Source organism: Cervus elaphus, chromosome 22, assembly GCF_910594005.1.
Source record: "Cervus elaphus chromosome 22, mCerEla1.1, whole genome shotgun sequence".
Lineage (NCBI taxonomy): Eukaryota > Metazoa > Chordata > Mammalia > Artiodactyla > Cervidae > Cervus > Cervus elaphus.
The window spans coordinates 12,150,398-12,175,639 of NC_057836.1; the positions used below are offsets into that span (position 1 = coordinate 12,150,398).

Below are 25,242 nucleotides of genomic sequence, written 5' to 3' on the forward strand. Positions count from 1 at the left end.
ACGTTTCTGGTAACTCCTTCAGGAATATTAAGGTTACATCGGTTGTGATGAGTTATCCAAAGGAGACTTCTTATCTATTGTGACCCACTTTCTAGCAACACTGTACAGGTCCCAGGCTACCACTTCCCTCCTTGCAGCAGACTGTAAGATACATGCCACACTTCAAAAATGTTCTACAGTATTCTCTGAAGTTAAGAAATATTTGACTTGATTCTAAGTAACATTTATTGCTCTGTATACCTATTACGGGGTTTCCCAGGTGGCTCAGTGGTAAAGAATCTGCCTGCCAAGGAAGAGATGCAGGTTCGACCCCTGGGTTGGGAAGATTCCCTGGAGAAGGAAATGGCAACTCACTCCAGTAATCTTACCTGGAGAATCCCATGGATAGAGAAGCCTGGCAGGCTACAGTCCGTAGGATCACAAAGAGGCAGACACAACTTAGCCAGTCAACAACAAATACCTACTGTGCCATTTAGCCTTATCCATAATTTTATACATATTATTTCCTTTAATCTCATTTAATTATCACAACAATCATAAAAGCCTTTCTCCCTGTGACAACTGATGAAACTCCATGAAAACTCTTTGCACTTTATATACAAGCACTGGTTTTGAAAAGGAGATCTACTGTCAAGTACTTCTCATTCCCAGAAAAGCCTAACTCAGTTATGTGAGTCAAACTCGAACTAGGGCATTAAAATCAAAATGAAGAGATTCTTGAAGAGAATTCCATTAGGAAAACTGGTCAAAACAAGTCAGATACCTGTACAAGAAAGAAAGAATCCCTAGAGACCACCATGTCCAACCCTCCGGGGATCACAGATGAGAAAACGGGCCCCAAAAGATTACACAATGAACCCACGGTCACACAGCTACTTACTGACTGGCAGAGCCAGGACAGAAATGAGAACACAGAAGTCTCCTTTTCTAGAACAGGTATCCTATCCACTACACCAGCAACTCTCAAGCTCATCAGACCCAATGCCACCCGTCCCCCTTCTTCTAACAAATATTTTGTAATGTGTCCTTTATTATCTCAAAATAAAATTCATAGATAATAAGCCTACTCTCATAGGCAATCCAAAAAATTAATATAATGCTCTGTGAAAGAAAAAAGAAAAGTTTTATAAGAAACTAACATGTATGTTAACAGGTGAAATGCTGAGACATGGCCACACCAAAAGACACGGGCACATGCACAGAGAGACTGTCTGGCGGACATCCTGGTCAACAATGCAATGCTGAAGTCATTTTCTAAAATGACAAAACTCTACGTCAAGTTCCAAACAAAACAAAGTAAATTTTTTTTTTTTAATTAACAGCAAACATCACATTTACTGTAAAAGAAAAAAAAAAAGTACTATCTGCCATCAACTTACACAGTAGTTCTGATGCTGGAAAGTTCAGTGTATAATGAAGTTATTCCAAAAATGCTAATGTATTTACACACACTTGTGTAGTTAGAAATGGGTTCAGGTCATTAAAAACAGATTTCTCATCTACACACATTTCTGGGTGAGATGTTTGAAAACCACCTGCAATGAGGGAGACTTTTTCAGAGCAGGACTGCCTTAAGCATCGCAGGGTACCTAGCAATCCCAGGCCCTCTCTACCCTAAATCTAAAAAATGCCTTCTGCCTCGAAACTATGCTGACAGCCAATGTGCCCATGACTTTCGAACAACTGAGAACCAACGTGCTACTCTTGAAAACAAGCACCTGTCACCAAAAACGCCAAGAGAAATTCAGGAATCCATCCAATACAACTTAAACAGATTATCTTCTGCCTGCCTCATTTCTTGAAAATGCTCTGTACCATGGGCAGCATGTTTACACAGAGAAATAAGAAATACACTTCATGAAATCACAAGACAGAGAAGACTGGAGCTCGTTAAAGTATGCTTCTCTCTTAGGAACTTGGCACCTATTCTAAGTTCCTGTGCCCATGATGAGCCATGTGGCAACAATACGTTACTAATTACTCAGATTATCAAATCTACGAAAGAGAATTGAAACTGGGAACATTTTCTGAACATATTCTTCTACTTTCTCAGTAGATTTTATATCCTACACAAGTTTTCACATAGCTCCCAAAGAATGCTGTCCTTTGAAATAGAGTGAATACTATAGGATATTGATAATGTAAATAGTGCAGCTGTGTAATAAAAAATTTTAAATACTATGCTTAAACAAAGATTTATCTGTGAACAGCTAATCAAAGCAATTTTGCTTTCATTTTAATACCACTATCTCAGATGAACAACAGGAATGATACTAGTGCACAGAGAATAACACATATATAAATACCTGTCCAAAACTCTTTACCTCAAACAGATCAACAACAATGTACCGTTATTGATATTTTTTAACAATGAGTATACCTGAGTTACAGACACATATCTCTTCTTGATCACAGAATTTTACAGCATGGAGGAAAACTTAAGAGATTAACCTTATCCGAAGTATGATAAACTGGTGGGCAACAACCTCTCTTCATATCTTATGCTGGCAGTATCAGAAAATAAAAGTATGTATTTTCTCTTTTTTACCATTCAGAGAATTTAAAAACCAAGTCAAGATGAAACACACAAAACAACAGGTCTACAGATACACCATGGAACTTCCGCAGAAAAAGCACATATCCTGGGCTCTGTACTCAACAGCAGTTCCCCATCTTAAGCTTAATGGGTATGCCTCAAGCACAAAGTAGGTAATAGAAAGTTATACAAACTTCTCCATGAGGATGGCTTCATATGCACTGCCTGGCAATATTCTTAGTCTTTAAAGTTGAGCTCTCTCTCTTCCAGAATTTTACACTGCCTTCTAATAGTTAAGCAATAGGAATATAGATTCCCACTGTCAAGGAATTCTTGATGATCTGCTCTCTTTTTCTGAGCAACAAATTATAACGTGCAAGCACTGCTTACAAGACAGTTTTTAAAGTATGCAGTGATTCTTGAAGACGTTAAGTCCTCCTTTATTTAGTTAGGGTTATGGATATTAAAAAGCTCCCACAGAGTGAACAAATTTAAAAATCACAGTTTCAATCAAAAATCTTCACTAGTGATTCCTAAGTCACTAAGTGATTCCTAAGTCACATCACTAAGTGCATCCTAGTCTTCTCTCATGGCTCACTGTTGTTGTTCAGTTGCTAAGTTGTGTCTGACTTTGTGACTCCATGGACTGCACGCAGCATGTCAGGCTTCCCTGTCCCCTTCACCATCTCCTGGAGTTTGCTCAAACTCATGTCCACTGAGTCAGTGATGCCACCCAACCATCTCATCCTCTGTTGCCTCCTCCTCCTCTTGCCCTCAATCTTTCCCAGCATCAGGGTTTTTCCCAAGGAGTTGGTTCAGTGCATCAGGTGGCCAAAGGATTGGCGCTTCAGCATCAGTCCTTCCAGTGAATGTTCAGGGTTTATTTCCTTTAGGATTGACTGGTTTGATCTCCTTGCAGTCCAAGGGACTCTCAAAGAGTCCTCTCTTGCCTCATCATCTATATTCAAAGATTTCTTTGAAAACATCTCATGGATGTGCACCTTCTTCTCCAGTCCTATAACCCAAATAACTCCAGACTTTCTGCTGCAAACTCACTCGCTCTTCCTGCCTGCCTGCCTGCCTGCCTTCAGTCCTCTCTGCTGATCAGCAATAAAGGCTGCTCCTAAACAATTTTTTGGTTATGTTCTAGGGCAACTTTCCTCCCTCCCTCCCTAGGGCAACTTTCTGTTCCTTTCCTCAAATTCTTCTCTGAATAAGCCATATTAAGAAAGAAAGAAGTTATATACTTTTAAAGGATCAATTAAATTTTACCTCAATAAAGTTGTCACAAAGGCAGAGAGGCAGGGAGCGAGGCAGGGAGCGAGGCAGGGAGCAGCAACAGAGGGTAGGAGGAGTCACCCTGCAGAGCTGAAAGACCCAGCGCGCCGACACCACTGTCAGCGGCAATCTGGCCTCCCAGGAACCAGGACCAGCGGTGGTCAAGCACTGTTCTGTGAAGCTGACTCATCCATCAAATGGATATAGCTCTGGGAGAAAATACATTCCTCCACGAAGCCAGAACCTAAAACCTTCATATTTGCACTCATTTTTCCAGTACTGACCTTCCAAAAAAATGCCAAAAAAGAAAGAAAGGCTGGGGGAAAAAAAACTTCCTTCCTCACAGCTGCCTGTTGAAAACACAGAGCATAAGTAAAATGTCACAAGTCTCTTAAGAGTTCCCCCCGACCCCCATCACTTGTTAGAAAGCAGGGTCTCTGGGCCCCTCCAATACTCTTACAGGCAAATAGAGGACCCGTGGCATGATATCAAAGTAAAATGGAACTATGACCTCCCTTGATCAACAGTAGTGTTCTTGATCAACAACTCAGTGCATTTTCTGGTTTCTTTGGCACAAAAGAATAAAAAATGGGTTTCCCAACTAGTATTTAAGCTGCCACCTGCAAAGACTGTGTAAATAAGCAGACACGTAAAACCAATTCCATCACTGAGATGAAATCCCCATGACACTGCACTGTGAACTGTAACAGAGAAAGGGAAAGAGAGACTGCAGTCCTCCAGCAAATTCTATTTCCTCACAGATAAGCCTTATCAGGCATTTGTACATACTTTTTTTTTTATTAGATTCACTGGATCGTTTTTCATAACAGTCCACTACAACCCAGGTAAGCAAATTTACCAGCTCTACAAGAAACCAATTTGCCATCCCATTCATGTATCTTTGCACAAGACAAAGTCCAGTGGATGGGTAGCTTCTATATCTATAAGCTGGACAAATTCCGCTTCCCAAAAGGATTGTTAATTCCCCAAAAGGAGCATATCTATCTTACATTTAATTTTCTCAGGGCATCCCACACAGTGCCTCTAACACATCTCATTTCTGGAACACCAGAAAAGATCAAATCTATCTGAAAAAATAGACTGTAATACAGATCTATCCACAGTACTCTGAAAAATCATTCATAATTCATCTCTATGTTACAACAGGATGAGCAGAAAGAAAAGTTAAACAAACAGTCCAAGACAGAGATCCCATATTTTCAAATCAGACTTTAAATGACAGGGAAACAATTAGCAACCTCATGGAAAAACTGATTTAAATTCAAATAATGGCTTTCCCCATGTGAAAAATCAAGGCAGAACCTAAAATTATTAAAATGCTAATAGTCACCAGGGTCCAAAGAGTGAGAACAAATGACAAAGCAAAGATTTACAGATAGTAAGTTTCTCTTGCTGTCTACACAAATAAAATCAAACTCCAAAAGCAAAAAAATACACAGAACAAAACATTAAACTCACCTGCTACATTGTAATTTTTTAAAAATTACTCTGATCACACAAAATGCCAATGAAAGTGATTTAAAACAATTATTTTTTTTCTTTCTTCTTTTTTTTTTTTTCTTTTTTTTAAAAATATGGAACGCTTCACGAATTTGCGTGTCATCCTTGCGCAGGGGCCATGCTAATCTTCTCTGTATCGTTCCAATTTTAGTATATGTGCTGCCGAAGCGAGCACTAAAACAATTATTTTTAAAATAAACTTCCAACTCAACTCAGTATGCAGGAATATTACAAGGAAGGCATTATAAGCAAAAAAGGAGTATGACAATATCTTATTAGATACTGATTAGAACAAAATTAAAAAATATAAATCATCCAAAGTCTTAGTTTTGTAGTTCAGCCAAGCTCACAGCTGGATTTTTATTTTATTCTCCATCAAATAAACACACCAAAACCCTTCCCCATTCTCAATTTAAGAAAAAGAAAAGACTTCTCCTGTGAAAACATATATTGTTCCATTTCTCCAATCACCAGTACTTGAAAGTTCAGTAACAAGAGGAGTATGAAACATAGCAACAACTGGATATACATTTTTGAACCAATCTTCTAAAAGGACTTCATAATAATGAACTGTACACATCAGGCAATTCTAAGCAATGTGTTTTTTCCATTTGATAGGATTCTAGACCAAGATCTCTGTGGTCCAATCAGATCAAACATCGAGAATGTATCTAAATCCCCAATCTCAAACTGAAATGGGGAAATTTGTTTAATTACTGTAAATCCTATTAAACCAATCTTCTTTGTAAAGTGGAAATCTCCGACCTCTGAGGGCTGCAGAGGGTGTGATGAATGCAGAGTTTAATTAGGGCCCAGACTGGCTCACTGTAATCTATTCATTAGCATTCTCAATTCTCTATATCTCATTGCTGTGTTTCACTTTACTTTAAAATTGCACCCTTCGTTTTTTGGAGCAAAGTTATACAATTTTAGGATTGTGTGGTAATTATAGTGGGTGCAGGAAGAATCTGTTCCTGCCAACACGGGTGTTTAATTAGGGCAAGGGGCGGAATCCAGATAAGGCAGTGTTCACCCTCCTTCAGCGCATATGGTATTTTTGGCACCAGAGCCCTGTGGACTGTTTCACGTCCACTGGACTCGAGTGCTAAGTTCCCACCATAGTCATTTCGAAAGACTTGAATATTTTCCCTTTGAATGTAGCTTGATAATTAAAAAGGTTACTGTTATTTGCTTTTTATCCACACAGCTTTTAAATACAGGCATAATTAGCTGCCTGAATTATTGGAAAATAAAGAAGCTGATAATTTTTTTCCTCGTAAATATGGACTTTTTCAGGTTGGTTAATGATAAAAACCATCTTGGTGATGGGCATATTTTCAGCACCAACAGAAAGGTATATTGATGGCTAGTTAACTCAGTGATAAATTCAATAATATCAATTTAACTTCAACTTCTATCAAAGTGTAATTTATATCTCATACATAACCAATCACACCAAGCTGTCTTTCTTCCACCTAAAATCCTCAAATTTGACTAATTAAAGAATCTTTCTTTAAAAAAGATTCAGAAGTTAAACTTTCTTATAAATGTCAACAGAAAGAACTGCTACTCCGTGTTGGTACTTAACAAACATTTACATCATCAACTTTTAAAATTAATTTCCGTCCTCCAGTACTGTCAACACAGATTTGCCTTGTGGTGGTTTTATTAAGACTGACTTTCTGTGGCTCAGCTGGTAAAGAATCCACCTGCAATGTGGGAGACCTGGATTTGATCCCTGGATTGGGAAGATCCCCTGGAGAAGGGAACAGCTACTCACTCCAGTATTCTGGCCTGGAGAATTCCATGGACTGTATAGTCCATGGGGTCATAAAGAGTCGGACACACTGAGCGACTTTCACTTTTTTTTTTAAACATTTGCTATGGTAAATCTTGGGCTTTCCTGGTAGCCCAGCTGGTAAAGAATCTGCCTGCAATGCAGGAGACCTGTTTGATTCTTGGGTCAGGAAGGTCCCCGGGAGAAGGGATAGGCTACACACTCCAGTATTCTTGGGCTACCCTCGTGGCTCAGATGGTAAAGAATCCACCTGCCATACAGGAGACCTGGGTTTGATCCCTGGGTAGGGAAGATATCCTGGAGGAGGGCATGGTAACCCACTCCAGTATTCCGGCCTATAGAATCCCTACGGACAGAGGGCCTGGCAGACTCATGGGGTCACAAAGAGTCAGACATGATGGAGTAATAAGCATGCACACACACGGTAAATCTTAGAGCATGTGGCAAAAGTACATCCTCACAAGAACGGAAAAAAGAAAATATGTGCTGATAGAAAAGACAGGAAGAGAAAGAGAAGCAAAATGAGAAAGAATGATGAGCAAGCAGACATGGTAACCAGAAAAAAGTTAAGGCACAGAACCAGTCTGGAAAAGGCCAAGAATGGGGGTGCAAAATATAGTGCTAAGAAAAACAGGAAAAATGAAAATAAATGAACCAAGAAGAGAAAAATCGTTTCATTTGCATGAACTCTGATTCATTTATACCAGAACACATGCGCACTAACCTGGTTCTCCTCCTGCACGACTCTGTACTGCTCCTTCCAGACGGTGATTTTGGAAGCTTCATCCTTCCTCAGGGCTCGCTCCTTCTTCAGCTCCGGGCTCCAGAAGGTCTTGATGCTGTTCATTGAGGAACTTAACTTGCTCTCCTTGACCTCCACGTCCTTCCGTAAAAGGTCATTTTCCCTTAGCACCTCCTTGAGCTGCGTCTGCAGATCCATGATGGTGTTGTCTCTGGCCTGACGGAGGGAGTGAGGAACAGTGGAGGCCATGCTCACTGGAGGCAGGTGGTGCTCCCCAAACGCTATGGTGTCGCTGGCGACCCCACTGCTCGCTATGTTGGGGCTACTGCCCATAGCGGTCATCCGCACGCCATAAGGCAGACGGCCCCCAGATCGGCCGAGGGTCATGGTGCTCTTGGGTGTCTCTGAACCCACGTTCTCGTGGTCACTTAGGTACATGGGGCCGGAAGTGGCATAGGCAGCATTGAGGGACTGGATGTTCTCCATGGAGAGGGTCTTCCCGCCGCCTCCTCCAACACTGCTTCCAGAACTCCCTCCGGTGCTATTGGTTCGCCGATGACCCAGGCGAGGGGAACGTGGAAGTCGAGGGGACCGCCCCGGGCTCTGGGTGCTCGGTTCCACCTTCCCCACTGAGCGGGCACTTCCATACATGGCTGCAAGATGAGTTCAGGGGCCGGGAAAGGTGTGCAGCAGGAAGCAAAACACAGAACTCTGGGAGGCTGCGCTGTGGCTCTAAGTCGGCTTAAGGCTCATCGGAAGTATCAGGTCCTCGCTGTCCAACCCTGAAGGAACAGCTCATGCCATTATCTGTAATGGAAGGTACTGCACGTTAGCTCTTGCAGGAGGAAACATCTCCCCTCGAAGACACTTTCACTGCCCCCACTTGAGGATTTCCCCTTTTATCATCTGCTGACGGGTGCGTCTGTTCACAGCACAACTTACTTCTCAGTAAGCACCATTCCTAAAACATCCAACACGTCTCAGAACGGAACACCGAAACCACACCAAGCAAATGGAAAAGGAAATGAAATAAGGGGCATAAAGACTGGCAAAAAGAAGATAAAACTCAATGTTTCAACATATCGTTTTCTAACTGGAAAATCCAAGGTCATCAACTGACAAAGACAGGACTCAACAAACTACTTACGCACAGATCAATATATAAATATCGAGACTTTACTGTCCATTAGCAATAAAAGTTAGAAAACACAGTTTTGTTTTTTTTTTAGAAAACACAATTTTTAAATTCCATTCACAATAGCAGCAAAACCATAAAAATGCTCTGACATAAATCTAACAAAAATGTGCAAGAAATTTTTGGAAAAACTCTAAAACTTTCCTGAACAAAAGGAAAGTTATCCATGTTCACAGATGAGAAGACAAACACTGCCGAGGTGTCGTTTCTTCTCCAACTCCTCCTTTCAAGTCAATGAAAATCCCTGCAGGATTCCTCACATAACCTGACAAACTCTATAATTCAAATGGGAGAGTAAGGCACAACCACCACCAAAACAATCTGAAACAGAAGAACAAAGGAAGATGTCCCCTAAATGGCAAGATGTTGATACACTATAGGTCCATGATCCTTTCTTTACAATGCAAAAATTTTTTAAACTCTGAAAATAATTTTTTTCCCCTCTTTAACTCATTTAGGAGCAATATCTGGCATGATCTTATATGAGGTCACTTATCATTTATAGGTACCTCACCTAGTGTAATTATTCATACACTTCACTGAGAAAACAACATGATTACACGACACTGCATAACGCCCACTGGACATTGTGGAGAAAAAACCTGGACTCCAAAACCACATCTGAACCCTGGGATTTCTCATAAGGACTCGAAGCCTTTTAAAGCTATAGTGATTAAAACTGTACAGAACTGGCCCAAGAATAGAATCTAAATTATACATGAAAGTACAGTACATGCTAAAAGTAACATTTCAAAACAGTAAGGAAAGGATAAATCATTCAATAAATGGAGTTTGAACAACTGGTGCCTGAAAAAAAAAAAAATAAGTTACATCTTTACTTCACACAGTACACAGAAATAAATTCTATGTACTTTAAAGATAGAAAATTTTAAACTATTAAAAGTACTAGAAGAAAACTTACAGGAATCCCTGTGAATCTGAGTAAAGGTAGGGATTCTTAATTAAGAAACAAAAGGCAAAAATACATAAAGAAAAACAACTAATACATTCAATTATGTCAAAATGACAAAGTATACCAAAAATGAAAAGAAAACCCAAACTCTTGGTGGAAAAAAAATCTAGCATATGTATAAAGATTTGTATACAAAATATATACAAAATACCTACATGTGAAATGCCAAATCTGAACATCAGTGGTTAGAGGCAAGGGGAAATTCAAAGGGTTGGGGGGAAATGTCTGTGGAGGCTCTTAGCTTCACTTGTAAAGCTTTATACCCATAATGCACAAATACTTGAATTTTTTAATAGGAAAATATGTTCAAATTCTAAAGTATAGTAATTAAGACAAAATTTAAACACACATAGCATAGCCATCTATTGTACACTTCTCTCAAACATAAAACAATACAGATCTAAACTAGATCTCTGTCATTTCCTAATAGCTTTCTATCAAAGAACTGGCTTAAATCAAGTAACAGACTTCAACATATTAAATAATATTTTAATAAGCAACTGAAAATACAATCCAAGTAAATCACATGGTCAAAAATAAGATTTTAAAGTGTCTATATAGTCCAGCCAAACTCAAACGAGTTAAAGATCTTCAGAAATGTGAATACACTGGCAATCCCATCTCCACTTTGGTGATCCAGTAAAGACAGCCCTGAGGTAACAATAAGCAGGACAGGAAACACACAGTCTTGTCTCAGAAATAGCAACAGGACACCAAGTTCAGACACTGCAATACTCTGCTAGTAATGTTAGGAAATTCCTTCCCAGGAGGAATCTAGCTCAGGAAGCAACAATCTGGACTGTAAGGTAGGTAACAAGCAGTAATCTACATACTACTGCTCAAGCAAATTCATCTTCAAGATCAAAGAGGTTTGCAAAGTTTTTTCTCTTTAAAGTAATCTGAATATTGCTTAAAACAAGAGAGCTACTCATTACCCAGAGCCCCTTAAATGATAACAAAAGCTGACGTACAGTAAATGTTTACCATATGTCAGGCACTGTGCTAAGAATTTTATAAGATTTAATATTTATAAGCCCCCTCGCTGTTGTTGATTAGTCACTAAGTCGTGTCTGACTCTTTGCACCCCCATGGACTGCAGCATGCCAGGCTCCTCTGTCCATGGGATTTCCCAGGCAAGAACACTGGAGTAGGTTTTCATTTCCTTCTCCAGATCTTCCCGACACAGGGACTGAACCCACACCTCCTGCGTTTGCAGGCGGATTCTTTATCACTGAGCCACCGGGGAAGCCTCCTACAACACAGGTGTTACCATCATCTCCATTTTACAGATGAAGATGGTGATGCCTATGGGTGTTGAGTGACTCATCTAAAGCTACACAGCTTTTAAGAGGTAGGGCCAAGATCTGAATTTAGGGCATCTAATTCCAGAGCCCTGGGAGCTCCCAACTATTACACTGTGCTTATCTGCCATCATCTGCTCATCTCAACTGTCCAGTTTCAAGGCAGTGTGTCCTGCTAATCTAGGACGCTAAACCTAAAATTTAAGGCATACCTTAGGTATTCTCGGGTATAATGCTTAAATAATCATACGTATCCCTCTATTAAGGAGAAAGTCTTTTTTAAAAGATGGTGGGTAGAAGAACAGAGTCAGGAAAACTAACAAAATAAAGAGCAGTAATTCAGTCTCAGGAATCGTGCCACCAGAACTCTGAAGTTGTCATGCTCAAGAAAAAAATTCCCAGCTGTGCTTTGCTGCAAAACTCTATTGTCCTGTAGTCGAGTAACTAAATCACACTAAAGAGGCTGAGATCAGGAGCACAAATCCACGTCGAGTGTTCAACGTGAGCAGGTGCACTCCAGAGTTTCAAGCCACTTTCAGACCCAAAACGGCATTTGCACGTGGAGTCTTTGTTACTATTAGAATCGTGTTCATTTCTAGTAACACCACAAAAGAAGAAAACCCACTAGCTCTATCCAAAGGCTTCATCCTGGCTTTCTAATATGAGCTTCAGGGAAGACAGTGTTTAAAAAATTCAAATTTCTTTTAAAAATATGCCAGATCCACAACCACAAGATAATAATCCTTGTACTTTTTAACAAACAACTGACACACACATTAAAAAAAAAAAGTGACCAAAAAAAAAAAAAAAAGTAAGCCATATGATCCCATTTATATAAAATTCCAGAAGCAATCTATTAGGACAGAAAGCGAATCAGTATGTGCCTGGGGCTGGGGGTTGAGCAATGGATCATGAAGACGGATCAGGGATCAAGGAGGGATAGAAGGAAACTTCTGTGGTGACAAAAATGTTCACTATCTTGACTGGAGTGAGCCTTCCCAGGGGTACACAGGTCAAAATTCAAACTGCACACTTTAAATGTGTTCAGGGTATTGCACATAAATTATACCACAAAAGCTTGAAAAAAATACTTTCACGTTCCAAACTCCCCTGCCCTGAATTAATCCAAAGAAACACCTTCTCTGACTACCTACCTGGCTTCCTGACTGCTGCTGGGGAAAAAAAAAAAAAAAACAACACACGTGCAGCTGTTCAGTTTGAGCTCATGATAAACTGGCCCCAGAGTTCTCCAAGCCCCTCAGCTGGCTTCCTATCCAACATGTTGTTAGCTCCCTAACCCGTATCTGCTGTGGTTACTTCACACCTCCTCACTGCTCATCAGACAGCACACATGAGCCTCCCAGGTCAGAGAGGAAGAACTTTGTTACTCACAGCACAGCCAGCACTTTGAGCATCTTACCCACCCACTCGAGGTCCCACAAGGTGGCACCGCGGGGCCTGGGCAGACACTACGCATGCAGTGGGTCTGCAGAGGAACACCGAGTTCAGGGAGCCCGCCCCCGGACAGTAAGCAGGAAGCAAGCCTGATCTCTCCCAGTGGGAGGCATTACCTCACCCCTCAAGGTGGCTTGCTGCAAACACGATGCTGAGACATGCTTTTTCTGAATCCAGTAAGTTTTTAGATAACTTTATAAGAGATAACTAACATGGTATTGTTTCCTGAAACTTTTGTTTCAGGCGTGCACAGACAGGAACACACATGAACCATTGTGGATCACAATTTAAAGCGCTTGCTGTAAACCACTGCCAGAATGATCGTCTAGCAATGGCCCAGATGAAGACAGTCAGGGCCTTGCACTCAGGGCATGCAGGGAAGAAGAGACCCGTGGAGGACACGCCCTCCTGACAAGTACCCCGTGGTGTTTTAAGGTACCTGCCTAAATCATCTGCTACTCCTCCCTTCAAGAGGGGAGGCAAAATTCCTCTGTGTACCACCAGTCTTAAAGGATTTGCTTCTGACAATGTATCACTTCCAAAATGTACTCATAAAGACACAGCGGCTTCTGTCTTGGTCCCTTTCTTGGATCTCTGGCTCTGGGGGGAGTTAGCCACCACGCTGTAAGGGTATTCCAGCTCCCCTACAGAGAGCACCAACAGCCACGTGAGCAGGCCTGGAAAGGGACCCTCTGACTCCAGTCAAGCCTTCAGACGACGGCAACCTCACCAAACACCTTAAGCCAGGACCACCCAGCTGTGCTCCTCATAAAAACTGTGTTGTTGTTTAGTCGCTAAGTTGGAGCCTACTCTTTTGTGTAGCCACCAGGCTCCTCTGTCCATAGGATTTCCCAGGAAAAATACTGGAGTGGGGTGCCATTTCCTTCTCCAAAAACTGTGAGATGACGTGTATTTTCTTAATCCAGCTAAGTTTTTAGATAACTTTTTACCTAAGAGATAACTAACACAGACAGTATTGTTTCCTGAAACTTGTTTGGGGTGTGCATGAACACACATGTGCACGTTGGATCACAACTGAAAGTGCTTGCTGTACACCACTGCCAGAATGGTCCTCTAACGCGATGATTTCCCAAGCGAGTCAGCCTCCCTGCTCCCCCCAAGCCCACAGGGTGACACAGAGGGGCCCAAACAGGAGATGCGTGCGTGCAGAACTATTTTCACACATTACTTGCTTTTCCATTGTGCATTCTCACAAAGGTATAGTAGTGTTTGTTTTCCAGAGGCTACATGACGGCTAATGGAATGTGTAGTCCTATGCTTTTAAATTTTCTCAGTTTTACTGTCTAATATGGTAGACAGTAATGGATACAGCCCACATAAAAAAAGCTATTTAGAGTCTGCATAATTTATGAGTGCAAACAGATGCTGGAACAAAAAAAAAACTAGGAACCACTGCTCTAAAATTTAAATATGACATAATCACACACACCTACATACTTCCTGCAATGGCATCCCAAAATAAGAATCTAAACTCCTTGGCACTGCAGACAAAACGTTTCACGATCTGGGCCCTGCCTGCCTCTCTAAAGATGGGTCACTTCTTAACCACTCTCCTTTTCCGTGTAACAACCATGCTCAGGTACCTGCGATTTCTTGAAATACCATCCTCTCTTTTGTTTCCATGAGCTGCTTCTTCCCCATCAACTAGCCTCTTGCAACTCATTCTTCCAAAGTAAGCTTAGTCATCACAATCCTACACAAACCCTTAACCCCGGTCTAATTTAGGCGCCCCTCTTAAAGTACCAGGGACTTTTAAAACAATACATTTACTGTGTTTCAGTTAATTAACTACTTTCCTTACAGGCAAAGGAGTCTTATCTTCAAAACCCAGCAACGTGCCTAAAACAAGACAGCAAAAGTGTCTGCTAACTCCACAAGTTAACCTAAATTCTAGTAAATTCATTAAGATAGTTCTTATACATTCAGGAGGTAGTGGTAACCTTGAAATGAATTTATGGAAACGGCAAATAAAAGCAATTAAGACAACTGTAAAGAAAACTTGTCATTTCCTTCATATTAACAAACTTCATTTTTAATTTTAACCAAATTCCATAAACTGACAACCTTCTTCTCTGTGTGCACTGTGATATATTTTTGTCCTCTCATATTATGCCCTGAAAATCACAAACATCAAACATCTGAAAGAATGAACTTAATTTTTAAAACAATGAACTCACCTTTTATTTATTTATTTTGGGGCTATGCTGGGTCTTCATATCCTATGAGATCTCTCAATCAAGCAAACGGCAACTAAAGGTTAAATCAGAATAAAAAATGTGGTACCCTGCTTCTGTAATTATAAAAGTTTTACAACTTTCATTGGTTTTAATAACTCATTTCTATTCTAAAAACCCTTCTACACATGGGGGGCAGGATTTGAGATTTACTCCCGTAGCTCTTTCGTACAGTTCCTTCTAAAAAACGTCCACCTTAACTGCCAAGAAGAAAACTGCTTTTTCTCTCCCTTAACCAGAATATATAGATGGCCATAAAGCAGCAGTGATAGAATAATCCACTCTGATACCCCAAAAGGAATGAGGGGAATAAATGCTGCTGAGACAAAGCAGAACATGGAAGGCACAAGAGGTCGATTCTTTGTCATCGAAGATTTTTCTTAACATTTTAAATCCTACTTCTCATAGTCACTACTATGTTTCTGTGAGTTCTTAAAACAGCAGCAACAAAATGGAGTTCAGACCTGGCCACTCCTATATATTCACACCACGAAGCTTGTCATCTAGGTCAGGAAAACCATAAAGAGAAGAATACTGGAAAATTCCAGGATCATTTCTCCCTACAAGAAAAGCATTGGTTCAAAAATCTATATACATGCTGATAAAGAACACCTACCCTCCAAGCCCGGCTCCGGCCCACATACAAATACATACCCACTGAGAATCCTGGAGTCCAACCAGGGGCCTGAAAGTAAAACACACTAACACACACGACGGTCGTGTCCTAGCCTTCCACGCTCACTCTTCCTGCAAACAGTGTGGGCATCACAGCCGCCCTCACCCTCTCCTTGCAGATTAAAGGATAGTAACAGCGCTCCACATTCTGAGTCCCCAGCGGAGCACCAAGTACTCATAAATCAAAGGAGGGCAGAAAACCCTCTAACACAACACAGTAACCTACTTCCAGTTAATGACAGCTGGAAAGGCTGACACACACATGCTAGCAGATATTTATAAGGGGAACTAGAAAACACAGCGCCCGTTGGCTAGTTAAAGCTTTACATATGGAATTCTGACCCAAATCCTAAAATTACTATTCCAACCTGCTGTGATGAGTCACACTATTACTAAGTAGCATCAACTATCAGAAAATGAGTATTTTAAAAGACATTTTAAAGACATTTCAACATTTTTTAAAATGATGTATAGTTGATTTACAATGTTGTGTTAGTTTCATGTACAGCACAGTGATTCAGTTACACATACTCTTTTTCAGATTCTTTTCCCTTCCAGGTTATTACAAAATATTGAGTAGAGTTCCTGTACTATACAGTTGGTCCTTGTTGATTATTTATTTTATACATAGTATTGTGTATATGTTAATCCCAAACTAATTTATTCCTCCTCTGCAACTTTTAAGATTCTGTTCATTTTGTTCAAGGGTTAAAAATGTCACTAGGGACTAGAAATGTGCTGCTATATTAAGCCCTCTATTAAAAGACTAACAATAGACCAAAATTTTAAAATCCAATTCAAGTACAATTTGGTGGAATCTATCAAATTTTAAATGTGCATACCCTCTGACCTAGAAGTGTTGCTTTTAAAGTTATTCTCTGCAAAACATATTTTACAAGTTTAAGGATACAAGTGCAATGATATTCAATTACTGTATTATTTTGTACCATCAAGAAGAGAGAACTTAAATTTCCACCACCAAGAGACTGGTTAGATAGATAATCCTATTTCCACACTATAAAATACTGCTGTGGAAAAAAAACCAAACAAACATATAAGTAAATCTCTATATTTGACAATTTCTATAAAGACATCTATGATGTATTGTGAAGTGTGGGGTAGGGATCATGTTACAGAAGAATTGTAAAATACAATCCCAACAGCAGACAAAAGGAGACATGTATGTTCGCATATATACAGCAATGATTTGGATGGCAAGGAGCTATTTCTCAAAGGTCAAATAGAGCCACTCTTTCCCTTGTACACATGCATTTCTTTTTCTTTTCTTTTTCAATTGTTTTAACAGAGAGCATATATTACTTTTACTCACAGTCTCACCACAACTAAGGGCTTCAATAAGGCCCTCGACCATTCAACACTATAATATGGTAATTAATGGGCTAGGCCCTAAGCTGACAAGGTCTCTGCGGTGAGTAAGAGGTTAAAGACAGACCCACAAGTTAAAGAAGCACAGATGTCTCTGCTTCCACCCCCGGCATGGGGCCTAACAGTTCTGCTAACACCAGACATCAGGCTGTATGATCTTGATCTGATCCTCCTGGAGACCAAAAATTACAGACCTGTGAGGCCGGGCATGTTGTGATCACACACGGATGGGAAGAGAGGACCCTTGCTAACGGCAGCCATCACCACATCCGTCACAGGTGTCACTTCACTCTTTTTTATGGAAGGGTGAGAAGGTTGAGTGACTCAGCTACGGTCAACTTAATGATGGCTTTTAATAATTCTTATCAATCAGTTAAGCTAATTGTAAGGTCTATCAAAGCTCTCACCATGACAAATATCTTGTCAAGCAGACACTTGGAGTAAACACAGTGTTATTAATCATGGCTGTTCTCTACTTAAGTGAGCGACCTGAACTACTTACTTAGTTCAAAAGAGCCAAGTTCTAGGTTGTGTAGCCTTCCCCAGTGACTCCAGTCCTCACTGCTATTTGATTTCTACAAATCCTAAAATACTAAACGGTTTAGACAGCAGTTACTTTCCATTTTATAGCACATCTCATACTACGTTACGATGAGTTCAACAAATGCTACCAGACCAATCACACTGAACAAGTATATTGGAGAGACACACATGTTCACGACCATGTGTCTCAATTCTAAAAACCTTTGAAAACCACCAAATTCTTTAAGTAATTTCATGACAAAAATCACACCTGAACTGATATCGAAATACTAATGTGTTTGATGAAGGAACTGGAGGGTGCCCCCTGACCTTGCTTGGAAAGTTAGATAATACATAGTAGACGCAGCCGATCACCTTTCTGAAACCTAAGAAATTCTGAATTCTGGCCCAAAAGGTCTGGATATAGACCTGTGTTATGGGATAAGGTTAAACAGTCACATCACTGTTGGTAAAAACACATTTATAACCAGGGAGAACTAAACACAAAGTTTTTAACTATATAATTATATATTAAACTAGGTGGTGAGTACACAGGTATTTATTAGACAACTCAATCTTTTTTGTATGTCTGAAAAGAAACATTTCATAAATTTAAAAGTTTAGGTGAAAAACTGTAAGTATCCAATGTTTTATTTTCTTCCTTAAAATAATAAAAGTATTTGTATTCTAAGTGCTTGCTTTCATCCTCAAAAAAATAAAGAGCATTTGGGAAGCAATAAGTTTGAAAATGGTTAAGTGTCTTAAAAACATTCATCCTTTGATCCAGTAATTCCAAAACCAGGAAATCCTATATACTTAAATGATCCAAAATGTAGGAAAAAACACTACATTATGATATACCAACTTTATTAGTACTTGTTCAATTGGGAAATGTTTAAGTGAAATCTTTATGATTACATGCCATCTACAAAACACATTTATAACCAATGTCTCATGAAAAATGTTTATAATACAGTAAATAAAAGTGAACATACATTTGCACATATACTCTCCATTTTGCAAATACAGTTTATCCATGAACTCAACAGGTTTGAACCTCACGCATCCAATTATACATGGATTTTTTTTTCAACGGTAAATCCTACAGTATTACACAATACCCAGATGGCTGAATCTGTGGACATGGAGCAACCCCTGTTACAGAGGACCAGCTATAAGTTATACACAGATTTTCGACTGCAGGGAGGGTCAGAGCCCCTCATATCCACCCCCATTGGTTCAAGGGTCAACTGCATACACATAAGCTCATCCCAAAGAATGGTAGGCAATCTGTTCGCTTTCTTCTTAACAGTTGTCAGATGTTTCCAAATGGGCATATAGGGCTTTTTTAAAAGGAAAAAAATGTTCAAAATATTTAAACAGAAACGAAAGGGAAAGGCCACTGTCATTTAGGGTGAGCATTTCTTCCTTTGGGATCTGGGCTCAAAAACCCATCCCATACAGCACTTCCAGCTGCCACCACAAAATGCGGTTGGCACGTAACAGCAAACCTATCTGCTAGCCCGAAATGCGTCATTAAAATGTTTCATTATTTACAACACAGATACAGATGCCTAACATCAGATGTAAGGAAGTACACAGGACATGATATGAAAAAGACAGCAAGACTTTCCAGCAGACACTAGGTCTGCAGTACACGGGGGTACTGTAAAAATGTTTGTCATCTTATCCAACACACTCGAGAAATGGTACACTGCCAGATATAATGTGCAAGCTGGGAGCAGAGGGACAGACCAGAGGAAGTAATCTGCAGAGCCGTTAAAAAAAATCACAGTTCCTTCCTCTTTGACCCAGTAGAGTCCATTTTTCTCCTCTCATTACCATGCCTCTCTAAATACCATGAATGACGTGGGGATTTTTTCATCATAATTTTTTACATGTTTATACCCATATGTAGAATTAGAGACTCTATAGATTTAGCCCAGAATACAATCAAATCATAATTTTAAAAATATCCAAAAAGATTCAAGCAGAATACAGTGGCTCCTGGAATAACTAAGAAAAAGAATGAGACCATGATACATTCCAAAGTTCCAGAATGAAAACAGATTTTCTATTACAAACTCTACTTAAGTGAAACTTTACAAAAGAAATATCATGTTACATCGCACATTACAGGGAAAAAAAAAAACCTTTCACAGCATCATATAAAGCATTTAACATAGAGTGTAGACCATAATGAGCATTCATCCATGTGAATAATAAGTATATTTCCTTTAAGATATACTTTTCTTCATAATTTAAAGCTTCAGAAATTGGGATTCAGCTCATAACAATGTGCATAATGAAAATGTTTTTTTCCCTAAAAAAAGAATGAAGTTTCAAACAGATAAAGAATAAAGTATTAAACAGAGGAGCCTGACGGGCTGCAGTCCATGGGGGTCACAGAGTCAGACACGACTGAGCACATGATCACATTCCACAAGAAACGTCAACTAAGAAGTGGGGAGACGCAGCGCTATACATAGGTAATACCTGCCATGAAGGCTACCTTTAAAACTCCCAAGAAACCTTTTAGGCAGAGACTGTATTATTCCATTTCTAGATGAGGAAACTAAGGCTCAGAAAGGCTCAGTGAGTTGCCCAAGATGACACATCTGACTCAACCACTGCAATATGCCACACACTCATCAACCACCTTACTCTCACCAGACAGACTTCCAGATTTTTTTAAGGGAGTACCCAGAACTAGGGCTTCCCTGGTGGCTCAGATGGTAAAGTGTCTGCCTACAACACAGGAGACCTGGGTTCGATCCCCTGGAGAAGGAAATGGCAACTCCACTTCCAGGATTCTTACCTGGAAAATCCCGTGGATGGAGAAAGCCTGGCAGGCTACAGTCCATGTAGTTGCAAAGAGTTGGACACGACTGAGCAACTAACACACAGAGAACTTAATATGGTTTGTCCAAAATCAAGCTTGTTTTTTTCATTTCCACATTCCTCACAGTCCCTACCATCCACCTGTCTGTCCCTGCACCTCTCTTCTGAGCTCCAGACCTGAATTTCCAACTATCAAGTGAATGTCACTGGTCGTTACAGAGTTGCACTGTCCAATATAGTGGCCACTAGTCACTCATGGCTGTTTACTTGAAAAGAGCTAGTGAGACTGAGGAACTGAATTTGTTATTTCATTGTTAATTAAAAGTTAAATTTAAAAACCTGATAATTACGGGGAAAACTTTTAAGCATGTTTGGAATGGGCTGGGCGTGTGAACCTACTTTTCCAACTGTAGATGTTATGAACTCTAAGTACAGATCAAGTTATTTCTGATAAATCACAGCATCTGAATTAATTTATGCTAAAGTATGCAATTGATTTTAAATACTCAGTACTCAGTATGAAGAAAGAATGTAAAGTTGCTCATTTTAAATATGACATGTTTCAACGTGTTGAAAATGGCATTTTGGATGCACTGGGTTAAATAAAATACATTGTAAGATTATGAACTCTAACCATTATTTTTTAACTCTGTAATGTGACTACTCAAATTTTAATCACATAAGTGGCTCACACGATTGTCTACTGGACAGCAGTCTTCCCAGAGGTTCCTGCTGCCCCGCCACAGTCACCAACAGCCTACTGAACAGCATCACCATCCCTCTGGCTCCTTATCTGATCATCAAAGTGTTGTGTATCTGCCAATGACTGGATGATGGTGGTGGTGGTAGTAATTGTGTCTGACTCACAGAATCCGTTAGGTTACTCTGGAGCCAGAGCTCTTTGGAGACTGGCAAACACCACCTATTATTTTGACTTTCCTCTGGGGGAAGAGCTGCTGCTGCTGCTGCTGCTAAGTCACTTCAGTCGTGTCCGACTCTGTGCGACCCCATAGACGGCAGCCCACCAGGCTCCCCCGTCCCTGGGATTCTCCAGGCAAGAACACTGGAGTGGGTTGCCACTTCCTTCTTCAATGCATGAAAGTGAAAAGTGAAAGTGAAGTCGCCCAGTCGTGTCCGACTCTTAGCGACCCCCTGGACTGCAGCCTACCAGGCTCCTCTGTCCATGGGATTTTCCAGGCAAGAGTACTGGAGTGGCGTGCCATTGCCTTCTCTGGGGGAAAGAGCTAGTTGCTACCAAAAATTGCAGCAGACCTTTCTGTGCCAATGAGAATATTCTCTATCTGTACTGTCTGATACAGATATCATGACTCCCGTTTGGCTACTGGCCACATGAGATACAGCTAGTGTGCCTGAAAAACTAAACTTCAAATCTTAATTCATTTAAATCAGTTTAAATGTAAATACCCATATATAGTGACTACTGTATTAAGACGGCACAGCTGCTAACCTATCTGCTTCATCCAAAAGTCTGGGCGTCACCTGTCTCCTCCCTCCCCACCAACTGCCCTTTCTTCCCCAAAAGTACATGTACGTACACGTACATATACACACACACATAGACACTCAGCCAGCCAGTCCTGTGTTCTTTAAAGCTTTCAATTCCAGATGCTTCTCTATCCTCACTGTCACTACTTTCTGTTTCAAGCTTTAACAAGATTAAAGCCCAGCCTCTTAATCGGCCTCTCCACTTAGCCTCCTCCTACCCACTCTTTGTAAAATGTAAATAAAGTTTGCTATTTCCTTTACTCAAAAGTCTCCAAAGTCCTGCCATTGCCCCAAGGTCAAACTCTAGACTCTAACATGATTGACAAAGCCCATCGTATAGGTGATTCACTCGGCTGTATCGCAGAAAACACCACAACACTGTAAACCAACTATACTCCAATGCAAAAAAAAAAAATAGATAACCAAAAAAAAGACTATCCTTTCCTCCACTGAATTACCCTCCCACCTGTGTTGAAAATTAATTAACTATAAATAGGTGTCCATAGTTGGACATTTCCATTGATGTCTACATCTATCCCTATGTTGATACCATTCCTGATCACTGACCATGATGGTCACTGACGATGCCTGTCAAGACATTCTTGGGAAAAGACAAGGTGGGAACACTTTAACAGGCATGAAGACTTACTATAAAACTACAGTAACTAAGTCTGGCCCTGAACCAAGACAGGGAAACGAGTGGAACAGAACAGAGCCTCGAATTATTACAATGCAGTTGAAAAAGGAAGGAACTGGCGATAAATGATGCTGAGAATATCAGGAACCATATCAGAAAAACAAAAATAAACTTTGAAGCTTTTGCAAAAATCAATTATAGGCAGATCATGGAGCTATATGGGAAAGGTATAGTTAACATTTCCAAGAAAATAACAAATGAGTAACTTCAGGACCATGGGGTAGGGAAAGATTCCTTACACAGGAAAAGCACTAACCAGGGGCTTCCCTGGCGGTCCAGGGGTTAAGATTTTGCTTCCAGTGCAGAGGGTGCAGGTTCAGTCTCTGACTGGGGAGCTACGATCCCACATACCTCGTGGCCAGAAAACCAAAACATAAAACAGAAATGATATTGTAACAAATTCAATAAAGAATTTAAAAATGATCCACATCAAAAAAAAATTTTTTTTAAGCACTAACCACATAAACACTAACTGGATTACACTAAAATTAAGAACCTTGTTCAAAAGACACTGTCAGGGGCTTCCCTGGTGGCTCAGACAGTAAAGAATCTGCCTGCAATGCAGGAGATGTGGGTTTGATCCCTGGGACAGGAAGATCCCCTGGAGGAGGGCATGGCAACCCACTCCGGATTTCTTGCCTGGAGAATCCCATGGACGGAGGAGCCTGATGGGCTACAGTCCACGGGGTGATGAAGATTCGGACACGACTGAGTGACTAACAGTTACACTTATTGGTGGTCCAGTGGTTAAGAATCCACCTTCTGATGCAGGAGATGTGGGTTCAATACCTGTTTAGGGAACTAAGATCCCACATGCCGCAAGGTGACTAACACTACACATATTTCTGGTAGTGTCATTTAACAAATTAAGGAACCCCAGAGAAGAGCAGGAATCACACACATTTAGTTTTGGATCTGTTGAGTATAAGAGGCATTCGAGTGGAAACACTGGACAACAGCTCTTTGACACGAGAGAGAGGTAAAGCAACAGGAATACTCAGCACACACATGAAAAATGAATAGGTGATGAGATCACCCAGAGAAATTCAAACATTTAATGACTGTGAGAAAAAGGTTCAACAAAGATGACTGGAAAGACAGCCCAGAGAACCAGAAAGGAAAACAGAAGTGTGATCTAAAGGCTCTGAAAAAAGTGAGAGTTCTACCCAAGAAGGAGAAGTTGACCGTGTCAAATGCAGCTGTAGTACGCAATTCTGAAAATGGCTCTGAATGACATCTACCTTTCAGTTTCTTGCTGTTGTGTAATCTTCGCTTGCCTGTGCTTGACCTAGGACTCCTTCAGTGAACAGGATACAGCAGAAGTGATACAATGTCACTTCCCAGGTTAGGTTACAAAAAGAAGGACTAGTACCTCCCTCCTCCTCCACAGACCCCTCAATCAAGGAGAAACTGGTACCAAGTTGCTAGAGTAATGTTACACAGAGACCCAAATGGCAGAGAGACTGACTTCTCCCTCAAACATCCAGCAAGGACCTCAGGCCAGCCAACAGTCACACAACTGAGGTGGAAGCAGACCCTCCCCCAAGTGGAGTGCTGAGATAACCAGTCCTAGTCAACACCTGATTGCAGCCTCCTGAGTGACCCTGAATCAGACACATGAAACCCAGATGCCTGACCCAAAGAAATTATGAAACAATAAATATTTGTTGTTTTAAGTTTGGGGGTAATTCATTGCATACCAATGGACTATTAGTAAGGCTGCTAAGAGGTTAAATAAATGGATAGAAAAACAGCCAGTGCATTTAAAGAAAGACACTGGTAATTCAAGCAACACAGTTTCAGTGAAACTGTGGAGACAGAAGCCAGACAGAAACAGAGAAGAAAACTGCAGGTGAAGAAATGGAAACATAAAGCAAAGGCAGACAACTCTCTCAACAAAGTCTGGCTGTAAAGCAAAGAGCAAAAGTCAACTTAAAGCAAGAGACAGAGAAAGTATGAGCTGAAGAATCTGTTTAAGATGAGAGAGGCTTCTCTTAAAGTTTAAGTGATGATTTAAAAAGAAAAAAAAGAAGCCACTCGGGTGGGGAAGTACACTCTCAAGGAACTTCACTCTATTACCAAAGAACTCCTCTGAAGGTGCTCAGTACCTCTGCCTTCACGGAGAACTGGCTCTTCCAGGATGCTCTTCCCACGCAGTCCTCTCAAGTGGAGGCTGTGAAGACACCCACGTGCCACGCCCGATACTGGGCAATGAGGCTGGTACCCTCCTTTCTTCCACTGCCACCTCCAGACCACTATTTCTGAACCCTTGTATAAAAATCCTGTGAGTCTACCTTCCATGCTACTCAGCAACACAGTCTTTTCCACCGCCGCCTCTTCACCATCAGCTAGTGATGACCTGGACATCCTCCAGGCTCAGTAAGGGTAGGCTGGCCACTGGTTCTCATGGCCACTACCTCCTGTGCCACTGCTCCTGGATCATTCCAACACTATACACACGGATGAGGTGCCATCTAACACCAGCTCCCCTAATCCATCATCTTCAGTGAGCTACTCTTTGTTCTCTGGGGAGGGCCATTTACAGCCAGTTGGGACTTCGC

The 25,242-nt window shown here is 40.7% G+C and overlaps 2 protein-coding genes and 1 non-coding gene across 19 annotated transcripts in view; 1 reads left to right on the plus strand and 2 right to left on the minus strand.

Annotated features, from left to right (window-relative positions):
• ERC1 (ELKS/RAB6-interacting/CAST family member 1) overlaps positions 1-25,242 on the minus strand; it is a 270,621-nt gene that overhangs the window by 239,759 nt on the left and 5,620 nt on the right. For 16 of the 17 annotated variants that reach the window (XM_043881904.1, XM_043881901.1, XM_043881894.1 and 13 more), the window contains exon 2: positions 7,858-8,682. In XM_043881904.1, coding sequence (XP_043737839.1) covers positions 7,858-8,526 — 669 coding nt within the window. In that variant the 5' untranslated portion in view covers positions 8,527-8,682. Of the gene's footprint in view, positions 1-7,857; positions 8,683-14,997; positions 15,020-25,242 lie in introns of those variants that run through there. The other variant, XM_043881896.1, reaches the window with a different exon arrangement.
• Positions 5,404-5,510, minus strand: LOC122680934. The gene has a single exon (XR_006336843.1). It is a non-coding gene; the product is annotated as a U6 spliceosomal RNA (small nuclear RNA).
• The window catches only part of LOC122679928 (atherin-like), a 35,006-nt gene continuing 32,319 nt past the window's right edge, over positions 22,556-25,242 (plus strand). The window contains exon 1 of the mRNA XM_043880790.1: positions 22,556-22,601. Within this exon, the coding sequence (XP_043736725.1) occupies positions 22,556-22,601 (46 nt within the window). The remainder of the gene's footprint in view (positions 22,602-25,242) is intronic.